The 12,816-nt window shown below is 33.1% G+C and overlaps 1 protein-coding gene across 1 annotated transcript; it reads left to right on the top strand.

Moving 5' to 3' along the window:
- Nucleotides 1-2,701: 2,701 nt before the first annotated feature.
- LOC149543273 (protochlorophyllide reductase, chloroplastic-like) lies at nucleotides 2,702-9,950 on the top strand. Its single transcript, XM_089795783.1, has 5 exons — nucleotides 2,702-2,780; nucleotides 2,891-2,969; nucleotides 4,632-5,171; nucleotides 5,620-5,719; nucleotides 9,839-9,950. Exons 3-5 carry the CDS (start codon nucleotides 4,829-4,831, stop codon nucleotides 9,948-9,950), a joined length of 555 nt encoding a protein of 184 aa, XP_089651909.1. The 5' UTR covers nucleotides 2,702-2,780; nucleotides 2,891-2,969; nucleotides 4,632-4,828.
- The last annotated feature ends 2,866 nt before the right edge of the window (nucleotides 9,951-12,816 follow it).

The raw sequence follows: 12,816 nt of genomic DNA on the forward strand, positions 1-12,816 counted from the left end.
CCCTGGCGATATGCTTAACCTTTCTTTTACCATTGTACTTTGTATTTACGATATTTGAAAGTCGTTATCACTGTAGGGACTACCATCGGTGCCTTTTCTATCAGTTGAATAATGTGATCGTGATTAAAGACACCTTAACAGAAGGGCCTGAGTATTTTATTTATCTAGCATAGTCACAGTTATCTCCCTTAGGATCTAGAAAGGAGAATTATATCATTATCACTTTCCCAACCCTACATGAGAGGAAGATCGCGATACAATGTTGCTCAATTTCTTAGCCAAATTTGAAGCGTCTAAATATAGAGGCAACAACATTGAATTCGCAGGAAAAGATAACATGACATTACCAAAGAGGGAGATTGCAGTGGTGGGAGGCAGCGGCATGTTCAAGAGTGCTCAAGGCCATGCTCTCATTAAGACTATTTCCCACACAGTCGATGAAACGGTGCTGAAATTCACGGCTACTTTTACTTAAGAATGAACTTCTCCTCATGTTCTCTATTTTCAAAATAGACTCGGGTTGTTCCCTTCATAACAATGATGATGTGACTGATATTCTAGATGCTTGCTTGGAGGTATCCACACGGAGATACTATGCAAGACAAAGTTTATTCTTCTATGTTTCGCTTGACATTATACATAAAGTCTGAAAGTATCCTCCATTTGTAAGCCACAATCAGACATTTTCTTCTTCTACGTTATGTATATTCATTCCCTCATACACTATTCATCTATATATGCAATCTGACTCTAATACTATGTTAGTGTTTTTCAGATTTGCTGCAAATGTAATAATATTTGGTATGTACTTTCCAAATGGCAGCCATCTTTCTAATATAGGATGAAGTATGGATAGACATGTCTCTTCACGGGACATGTCTATTCATTAGAATTTAATTAATATAATAAATATCTCATATATAGAATATATTAATATATATATTATATCTCTCTCACACACACACACATATATATTTGCACTATAGTTTATCCAACTAAATTTACCAATTATTAACAGATAGTCTTGGTTCCCAAAACCACAGATTGGAATCCTATGAGCCTTTCCAATTCAATGTCAAGATTCAATTGGGTTGAAGGCCAACCTAATAGGACTGATCAATTTGATATGAGTCCTCTACACTTCTTTCTCAGGTGCAACTGATCCTGAACCTAATCACTTGAACCCAAGATTACGTATAAAATATAATCTTGATATAAGTGCAATAAAATTTTCCTAGTGGCGAGAAATCCAAAAAAAAAATCTAACTTGCATCACTCAGGTAAAATTATGAAACATGTTGAAATTATATTAATTTCACATCTTTATTGATCACTTTGGAATGTAGATACTTCAAATAAAATGTGTTTAGGACTTCAATGTCCTTAAATTAAATGGTAGTGAATGTAGTTAACCAAAAAAGAAAATATTAAAAGAACAATAGTGACCAATGAATAACTTAATTCCTTGGAAGGATAGAAAACAAAAAAGAATACTTCAACCTCATATTTTAAATCAAAAGAATACATCATATAGTGTAAAAATTACTGCCTTATTTATGAAAAAAACATAGTCAAAATTATGCAAGTTTTTAATGTACTAATTTATAAAACTATATGCATTGATGTAATCAATAATTTAATTATTTGAAGATAAAAAATAAGATATATATGTAGTCTTGAATCAGTCCAGATTGATATTCAACTCTTATGGTAGGGAGACAAACTGGATAATAATTTGGAAATAAATGTATATTTTTCTATACTTTTAATATCCTAATTCAAGATGTAGTTATCTTTATTTAAATTGTATATTTGAATTGCCCATACATTAATAGAAATTTACAAAGGTCAGGACCTGCTAATGCTCTAACTCAACGCCTCAAAAAATAGGGAAAATGAATTCTTACATATTATGTTGAAATCACTCCATCAATCTGATATGCCTGATCATGAAAATATTATCCCAATCCTTTTAATAAATACTTCAAAAAATTGTTTATTTGCTGTATATCCAATGTGTAAGCATATAATCTTCGTGCGTGATAATGATTGTAAAATCATGTCTGTTGTTTGATTTTACATCTTATATTTATATGAGGATGAAAAGGTATTAAAACTAAATTTGAAGTATCACACCACTTTAGTTTTTTCTAATCTAATGGCAACTGCACATTTACAAATTAAGTTATGATTACTGAGCATGTAACTGGAAATGGTGACAATTTTATTTCGCTCTCTTTTGAGATTACAATTAGTCATTATTTAGATGGCAGATAATGATACAGGCTAACCATTCCTTGTCGTTATCCAACCGAGGAGACAAAACCATTTATAATTTCCTAAACCAAAGCCACATTGCTTCCTCCCCAACATGTATTGTATTGTTTCTGGCATAAAAGATCATTTTAACTCATACTTCAAACTGGATCGTTATAACTTCAGTTTGACTATTTGTTCCAGAATGTATGAGAACATTGGAGATTCTGTGACATACATCTGGAGATTCTGTAACCTTATGTCTACCTAAAAGAACATGGATAATTCATCTAACAGGCGGGTTTGCACAGGCGAGAAGATTTACTCTGATGCACGCTCTCATAAAGGCCACTCTTCTTTTCCGTATGGTTTGGTGCAAGATCAGGCTCGACTATCATTGATCATCTAGGTCAGGTGAGTCAATGGCAACTATTTGTACAGTATAATGGCTTCTATTCCAGGAGATCCTCATCAATCTTCTATTAAATCACCTCTATCTCAAACAATTCCTTTATAGAAGTACTTTAAATTTTGTTTAAATGAGTGCAAATTTCAAATTGCTTTCCCTGTACCCAATTTTTTTTTCATAAGACAAACTATGAAACTCATTGATGGCAGGGATAATATATTGGTCCTGCCAGGGATTCTATATTTCTAGGTGTATCACTGGTGGAACGTGGGAAGCCATACTTCAGTCTACCTGCTATTTGAGGCGAGTTGGGTTCTTCATTTTATTTGACAGTTGTTATTTTTCTTCCTGATTTGAACAGTGATTTGAATTTTAAATATGTTTTAGTTTAGAGAGCTACACAGAGCTAATCAAACTTTTATATAACTCTTGGCTAGCCAAATTTGACTTCTAAAGTTACACCGCATCTCTCAAAAATAGAACTGCTCTCTGAAAAACTGAGGATAAATTGACCTGAAATTATGAAAAAATGATATAAGGCCATAAGATTCTTTGCAGACAACACATTTATGTGGATATTGGCATCTAGGAAAGCAGACTAATGTATCTTTAATGATAATTCTGGCTGGGGTAGTCCACTTCTTTGAATTTGGTTCTCATACAGATAGCTATGAATTCATAACAAATGATTTTCCTCCAGAATAGTCTAGATTTTCCAATGATAGACATGTTTTTTTTCCTATTAAGATAGTTTAAACATTTGTAACTGAGAGTCTGAGAAAAAATACAGATCAGATCACACCCCCAATTACATATACAATTACAAAACTTTGGGTGGGTGAAAACAAAACTTAAAAGATTGAAGTACTGTCAGCTTTTACCATTACATACATTGATTACAACTTATCTTTATATGTATTTATCAAAACAAAAATCAAGCTGATGGAACAAACTAGCTCCAGCCATCATTCTGGATGTCAAGATCTGGATGAGCCCCGGAAACTTCATTAGGATTCTGGATCACATCAGCAGTAGCCTCCTCCTGACTGGTTGCATTGAGTCCTTGCAACACATTATATACATTGTTCAACTCTGCTGCTTCAGAGGGAGCTAGGAAACTCTGGTATTCAGCAATATAGTTTGCTGAATGCACATTATCCAAAACTGCCTTCTCACATAAGTAGCATGAAATCACTCCTGGAAATATGAAGTACCAAAGCAACCTGAGACATAATATGAAAATGGGTGAGTTTAAACTTAAACTCAGTAAGTACCCTTCTCTCTTCCTGAAAGATTTCTTTGTTCCTGTCCTTCCAAAGAGTCCATAAAATCTCAGTAGAAAGAGGAAACCAAAAAGTGTTAAGTTTAGAATCAAATTTCTCAACATAGCCAGCAAGAATTTCACTCCAGCAGATGCTACCAGCACAATTCCAAACACAAGAGGAACCAAGAAAAATAGACCACAACTTGCGGGCATAAACACAATCAAAAAATAAATGCTCAAAAGATTCAGTCACATTACACAAACTGCAAGACATTGGGGATAAACCAATAGAAGAAAGAATTTGACCCACAGCTAACTTCTTTAACAACAACAACCATTTAAAACAAAGCCTTTTAGGCTCGGCATTACCCTTCCAAAAGAAATAAAAAAAGAAAGACCACTCAGAGAATGGATTAATTTGCCCCCAGCACTGGATCACTCTAACAATGAGAGAAGAATCATAATGATAGACATGTTTTATATATGTGCCATACAAAATATACAGTCAATATTGGGGCCTGTAAATTTCTCTACACCAGTGTCTCTGTCATCTGTTCACACTTTTCCATGAATCTTGATACATTTTTCAGGCCATCTAAAATCTACTTGATGCATTTTCTTTAGAATAGTTGGATATCATTGCATAATCGATCAATGTTTTTAGGTTTAACAGGCATAAGCTGATTAATCTTTAATTATTGTACAACAGAGAAATATGAACAGGAATACCCATAACCTCAAGATTAGGGCACAAACTATGGCTACACCAGTGGTAACTCAGGAAACCCCCGATAGTAAAAAGACAGAAGGAAAGGGAAATGTTATTATAACTAGTGCATCCTCTGGTTTAGGGCTTTCTACTATTAAAGTTCTCAGAGAGTGGGAAATGGCATATTAATATGGCTTGTAGAGATTTCCTCAACGCAGAGAGGGCTACTATACTTTTTTGTATTCCTAGGGGGAATTACTCAATCATTCACTTGGATTTGTCTTCTTTAGAAAGTGTAAGGCAGTTTGTTCATAGCTTTTGGCAGTCTGGAAAGCCACTATATATGTTGGTCTGTAATGTTGCAGTTTATTTGCCCACTGCTAAGGAACCAAGGTTCACACATGAGGAATATGAGTCGAGTGTGTGCACAAACCTGCATATTTGTTACTTTTTGTTATCCCGGTTGCTGATAGAAGACATGAAAAAGTGTGATTCCAGTTCAAAGAAGGTCATAATTGTAGGGTCAATTATAGGCAATTTACAATCTCTTCCTTTGTAACTAACATTATTTTTTGAGATTTAGGACCAATTTTTTGACAGAATGTTTTATTTGAAGCCTCTATAAAGAAATGTTAAGTAATAGCAATACTTGTGATAACTCATAATATAGAAGGCAGCCGTAAGATCAGGAAAAGCTTCTTGTGACGGACTCAAAAAAAATATTTTGGAATTTTATATTAATAAAATTATATACATGCTTGCATTTATATTTTTAAGAGTTTATTGGTCCAAGGCCCTTAAATTAATTATCAAGAAGTGTGGAAATAGCCAACAAAAAAAAATCTAACATACAATTGTGACATTTTATAGATGATCTATTTGTTAAAGTTTGGAAGTAGCTAGATTAATGTGAAAACCAAAACCAGAAAATCATTTTCTCTGGGGTAGGAAGTACGTTGTAGCATATATGTGTGGTAATAGGTAATACAAATACTCTTGCAGGAAATGTTCCACCCAAGACTAATCTTGGTGATCTCAAAGGTCTTTTCATTGGTTTAAATGGAGTCAATAACTCACCCATGAAATCCTTGGGATCTGATAATTATCATATTTTTGTGTCCATGATAAATATTTGAAATGTCTTCAGTCATGTTGGCAGTGGAATTATGTTAGAGATTTTTGCAAGGAAAGACTACTCAATTCTGTTTAGTATTTTATTTCACATGAAAATGACAGACTTCCATTCTTATAAGGAAACAAGCTAGATTCATTTGTTTCCCTGTTTATCTATATTTCACTCAAGGACCAGTAAATTATGAAAAGTTGGGAACTACTTAATTCAGAAAATGAGAGAATATAAATAAATGTTAGAAATTATATCTTAAATCTATAATATATCTAGATATAAAATTATGTTTGCTAAGACATTAGACTAGAAACCCTCAAAACTAATTTCAGCATTTGAATGTGCATGTAACAATCTTTTGTAGAGGCTGAGAAAGCTACTTCTCTAAAATTTGTCTGCCAATTGAGAGTCATTTCAAGCTTCTCCAAATTTTGGATTCTCCAACAAAGTAATTATATCTAGATTGATAGGATTGAATATTGTTAGATCCTAATAGAATTCATTTTTTGTTCATTTGATAACTTTTATTAGTCCCTGTCACCATAGGTGGTTTTTGCATCACTTTAACATTAAAAAGTGTCTCAAGAGTCAGGAAACTATCAAAACAATCCCACCAAATTCTGTTTTTATTGTCAAAATTAATTTTCCACCATTTTTTTTTTCTGAATTTCCTAGCATTACCATTGGTTGGGGTACATTTTCTGAGTAGTCTTTTATTTTTTGTTGACATAAAATTCAATCATAAAAATATCTACCCTGGAAGTTGCACAGCCGGTAAGACATTTAATTTAAACTATGATTTATCTTGACATATTTAATGCATTCCTCCATTTACACGTGCCTTCCATTTGCATGTGTCTTCAACATGTCATTTGCATGTACTTGCAATCAGACAAGAGAAGAAGACGTCATACATTATCCTTCTTTCTCCCCTAGTCTTTATCTTCCTCTAACATATTTGATTAAAGATTTTATGTATAAGGGCTTCGAATATTGGTAAAGAAAAGATTTTGAGGTTGGGCAATTAGAAGAGAAGCGGAAAAAAAACTCTCTTCCTTTTTTTGTTGGGAGAATGGAGATAGAGAGTGGAATAGAAATTAATTCTTTCAGTAAGAGTTTTCAGAGTATAGATGGCAAAGTTCCTCTATCTCTTGCACAAACTGCTGGTAAAGTCATCAATTGCAAAGGTAAGACAATATCATCTTTCATGCCATTTTCATTCTGAAATATGTATATCTTGTCAATTTTCATGGCTCAGGATTCATGAGTTTTCTAACAAATTAGTCCTATTGTTATTCTTTTTCTGGATTGTTCAGCTGCAGTAGTATGGGGGTTAAGAATCGACTAGTAATACAAGATGTTGAAGAGGGTGGATCCTCCAAAATTAATGTAAGTGCATATCAATATTACCCACACCTCACTCTACCACACTGATGGGAGGGGTAATTTAATTTGTATTTTTCATATTTTGTATGTCTTTTGTTGATTCAATTGTAGTATGTTAATGTATACAGTTGAATTCAATTTGCAGGAGGAAAGCACGTTTCCTCGCATATTGGGTCACGAGGGTGCAGGATAAATCTTCAACTTTCAATTCTTGTTTATTAAATTTATAATCTTTACCAAGATAATTATATTGTTTTGGTTTGTGCAAACAATATAATACAAAGTGTGGGTGAGGGCATAACAGATCTTGTGCCTGGAGATCATGTGATTTCACTATGAACGTGGTTTTTGTTATGGACATTTGAAGTGCATTGTTGAATCAAATCATACTAAGAGAGGGTATTAACATGAAGCGTAGCGTCTCCAAAAGAACATTGGTTATGTTGAGGACAATGTCATACATAGGTTAGGTATGAATTTTGTTTAGTGTTACCATTATGCATTTCAGCTTCACCTCTTAAATAATGGGGTCTACATTTATGTTGCATGATTCCTTCTCCATGAATTTTGGAAACAATCATACACAACGCTCAGAAATATTGGCTTAGATTTTCTAGTTTCGTTGCTTTAATTCATATTGAATTTTGAATTGAATTTTCTAGTTTGCATGTTCAAAATTCAACTCCGCCCTTAGTTTTGTTGCTTTGCTTTATAATTGTTCTGATTTACTGTATATAATGAATTTCTCCACTTGTTGTATCAGTTGTCTCTTGCTTCATTAATTGGAGAATTTGGAGTCCAATCTAGAGCTAATGTTTTCTTAATTTGAGGAAAAGAAGTATGGGAACATAATGTTGGGCAACATTGGCCCACTCTTTATTATGGAGACATATAATTGAACTACTTAGCTGTCAGGTCATGATGAAATGAATCTCTAGAGGACAATTAAGGCTTCCACAATTATATTGAGCAAAATTTATCTTATATTTCTTTTCAGTTTTCTTGACCTTGTATGTCTGATCATTTGGAACTTTTACCCTCATTTGTGTGAGCTTCATGTGTAGGGGAAAGACTTCTACATGTGTAGTTCGGAAAATCTCTAAAAGTTGAGCGCAACAAAAAAACTGTCCTTAAGACAACTACATGCACAACTTGGAACATCTCCAAAAAAAACTTTGTCAAGACAACAGTACAAATTTCATTGCAGAACGTATTTCATTGCAGAGACTTGCTCCCAGTTTAAGGTTAAACAATATATGTTTCTGTATATAGTTTTCATTAAATCCTCCCTCATATCCTCCCTCATTTTGGTGTAAACATTATTTGGTAATACCATCACAACGTATTTGGCTTATATTTGTTTGTGTCTTATGGTTGTAAACATTTATTTTGACATTGATTATTTTTCCTAAACATGCTTGAGGCTAATCTAAAATCTAATGATTTCTTTGTTCAAAAAAGTTATCCACCTTGCATTTTGGTACCATCTTGAACCAAGGGAAATGTTGCAATTAGTGCTACATTAAAATGTTAGAATAGGCGAGAGAGTCCATTTCTGAATTAGATGTATTTGGTATAGTGGGTACGGTGAAGATTTATGAATTGGATTTTACATGTCTATTTATGAATAGTTAGTTGAGTTTATTTCATTAGTGATTGTTATCGAGTGAAGTCACATTTGGGTAGGCAAGTTCTCTGACATGGCTTAAAGGTTTGAAGAGGCAGGACTACTAAGTTTGCACCATTTGGAGAGCTAGACTAATTCATCTTATAGCTAGATTTAATACGAAGAAATAGTAGAAGATGTATATCCAGTAGATCCAGTCAGTGAACCAATTCAACCAGAAGTATAACCAAACACACTTCTAGCATAAGTTGAAACACACTTCTAGCATAAGTCGGCATAAGTCAATCCAACACTAGCATATCCATCACTAGAGGTTACAACTGATCTTTACCCAACCAGAAGTATAACCAAACACATTTTTAGCATAAGTCGACATAAGTCGATCCAGCACTAGCATATCCATGACTAGAGGTCACAACTGATCTTTACCCAACTATTGTTAGTCTTGATCAATTGTAATGCTCTATATCCGACTAATAGACACCTCTCACTGTCCGGAAAGTAGGGACTAGTGCTACATGCAACCCTTGTTTTTATATGTTTTATAGGTTTTCAATTTGCCATGTCTAATCAATTTAAGGCTGAGGATATATTGGCCTTTGTTTTTGTCTCTATGTGAAAACCTAAAGAGAATTACTGGGATGTAATGTCACTTCCCTTTTTGAGTCTCAATTAAAACATAGTTCTCGATATTGCCAAAAAAAATTCAATTCTCTTTTATTTCATAAGGAGTATTAATTAAGTTATGAATCAATAGATTGGTTAGAAAGGGTTTTATAATCTTGTATTATATAAATTAGAAACCACACAAATCGAGTGTAGTTGAAGAAAATTCTATTTTGGTCATCCAAACTGAATGCTTTTTCAATAGCTTCAAGAGTAAAGTTACCCAGGGAGTTGGCTTCACATATCAACTTCTACTCAGTCTTCTTATCACAAATCACATGTTTTAGAGATGGGAGTTTGAATAGTATTTTACAAAAGTGTTGACTTCACAACACTCCATGTCCAGCTTCTTCAAACTATGAAATGTCAACAAACTCTAGTTTCTAAAGATTGTGGATAGAAGGCGGTAATTTTGTCAAATCTATGCATGCACACAATCTTAGCACTTCCAACATGCTAAGATTCCCTAACTCATCAGGAAATTTGCAAGCCTGTGGCAGTTTGTGACTAAGATTTTTTTTCATGGAATTCAAAGAACATATCCCTTTGGGAAACTCCTCCAAATCACTATAGTGGCCCACATTAATTTTTGAAAGGCTTGGAAATTTGAAAAATTAGTCGCCACCTAATTCATTCATGTTATTAAGGTCCTCACATAAACTCAGGGATAACTTCTCCAGACTCTCTAGAAAATTGAAGTAATCATGCATGCCCGAGAAACTATCAACTTTTCAAGTTGAAGTGTTTTATGTTGAGAAAGTGCATTAAAAACATCTAGTCCATTGAGTATGGCTCTTTGTGTACTATAAATATGGACTATGAGAACCTCTGGTTTTTTCATTATCTAGAGAAAAGTCAAAATATAGTATATGCTTGCAGTCAAATACAAAACTAAAGGTTCTGCCTCAGGGAACTTTACTTGTCCCCATTAGTTTTCATCCATTGTGCCTATGTATTCCCGACACTAATAGAAGTCAATGCCACAATTAAGTCTTCCGAAATCTCTTTAACTACTTTTTAAAAAGTAAGTGAAATGATAAGGATGACATATTTATTGAAGTATGTATTGATTGCCTCACTTTAGCCAAACTTATCACCAAAGTTATTTCAAGATAAATGGTTGTGAGAACTATTTTATTTTTAGCTACAGCAAAAGTGTAATTTAAGCTCTTTTTCACATTAAAGGGGTATTCATTCTAGCATATTTGTATTTACATGCGTATTTTGGGTTGTCTTGAATTGGGCTATATTTTAGAGCCCAACTTGTTGTTACCATCAACTTATTGTAATGTATCATGCAATATGTAGTTAAATTGGTTCCACAATATTGATTACATCTATTGACATCATAATGCTTTGTAAAATTTGATATGGTTTTCTTTTTCCCTCATGAGAACTTAGAAAGATTTTCTTACCATATTTTCTTAGAAAGATTTTCTTTCAGCTCTAAGTTTAGTAGTTTTACATTTATTCTTTGGCCACACCATGCTTTATAATCCAAATCTAAATCATATTCTTCTATAGATTCACATATCCTTGCAATTATGTGAGCCTCTGACAATTTTTATTAGGCTGCCTTGTACTATGTGTGTGTCTCTATGATCATAACTCATCTTAGATTTTTTGGTGCACCTCATATGTTCTCTCAAATAATTTCTTTTTAAGACTCTTTAGCTAGGAACTCATTCAATTACAGCTTCTATTTTATTGTCTTACATATTAGAATTCAAGGTTATTAACTATAGACTATTACTAGTGCCTATGACTTTACTTTTAGGCAGTACAAGGAAATATAAGCAAATGGTTTAGCTAATTCAAGATTATACTTTCTTTAGCACCTCTCCTATATACTTTTAATCATGGGTTGAACAATAGATGAAAGTTAGCATTCTTAAATAGAAAATAATTTTGTTAATTCATCTAAGAATATTATGTTCTATCTTTTTTTAACTAGAGCTATCTTCTGTTTGATTGTTTCTAGGTGAAGAGGATCCACATGTCATGCTCTTTGTATAACTAATATTTTTCTCCTCTACAAGATAAGATTGAAGGGTTGTCAGAGCATGTTCAGAAAAAACATATACCTAAGTTGATGATAGTACAAATGATAACTCACCATGAAGGTATGCTATCTACAAAGTAACATTAACTATGTGTTATATTTGATGACACACACACATTTAAATTCAAATTTCACCATAACTAGATTATATTTGGACCAGGCTGGGCTAGGTGATCTTATGGAGAACTCGGGAATATTTAGTCCTATGCCTTAAATGGGCTTTTGAGTGATGCAAGTAGGTTCAGTGGCTGATAAATACGTGGAAGAAATACAATTACTCATTTCAAGAAAAGATACAAAGAGTGAGTTTTAGCTTCTCATATGTCATGAAGATTCTTGTTTCTTGTTTTGTAAGGGCTTTTATTTTTCTAAACATGATCCTCATTGTAAATAAGAAATAACATTAGTTAAGCGAGATTATACTTTATGTTAAGACCAAGAGGGAAAGAGTAAAATTAGATTTTGTAAAATGTCAAAGTTATAACTAATAGAGAAAATCGGAATGGGATATCATGGAGTGGGATATCATGAGTACTCTTAGCAGTGAGAAGAACATTGTTTACAATTATGGAACGAGATATCATGAGTATTCTTATAGTGTATATCTTACTATTTTGATTCTCTTCTTACATTGTGTAACATGTGTCTTTTTACAAATGTTGTCATGCATTGAAATACTTGTTATATTTTTGACTACTAGTTGTCTAAAATCAAAACAAAAAGTTCCAAGAATTTATTGTGAGCCTTGCCGATCAACCATGTTTGGAATAGAAAATTGTTAAGCTGACTGTAAGACCTTTATTCTAATCAAACTATCTCAAGCCTCTAGATATTTGAATGTTGTTTCCAACAATGTATGAATAACCTACATCTCCATTGTCACTACCATACATTCTCATTATTAACTTCTCGCTGGCCTAATTTCTTGCCCCTCCAACTTTATTCAATGCATCTTCAAATTCCGTGAACTACTACAAATGATCTTTCTATCTCTCACAAGGTTGATTATATGTCCCATTACTTCTACTTTGACAATATGAACTCACATCGAGAGATGCAACATCTGTTACTCTATTATTCTCACATTGGCACCTTAGTCACTCAGCATCTGCTCTAACACTAATTTTATCATTCTCTCTTATTAGATTGAAAATTTGAGTTTTGAATGATGTAATTGCACAAATTAATTATGGAGGATTTCTCAAGGAATTTAGAGAAATTTCCTTTACATCATAAGGTATTTATTCATCAATGTCAATACCCAACTTTGAACTTTCCAAACATGAATGTCCTTGAACACTTAAGTCATCA

The sequence above is a fragment of the Cupressus sempervirens genome, chromosome 8 (assembly GCF_028749045.1).
Source record: "Cupressus sempervirens isolate cs-2001-9-10 chromosome 8, ASM2874904v1, whole genome shotgun sequence".
Lineage (NCBI taxonomy): Eukaryota > Viridiplantae > Streptophyta > Pinopsida > Cupressales > Cupressaceae > Cupressus > Cupressus sempervirens.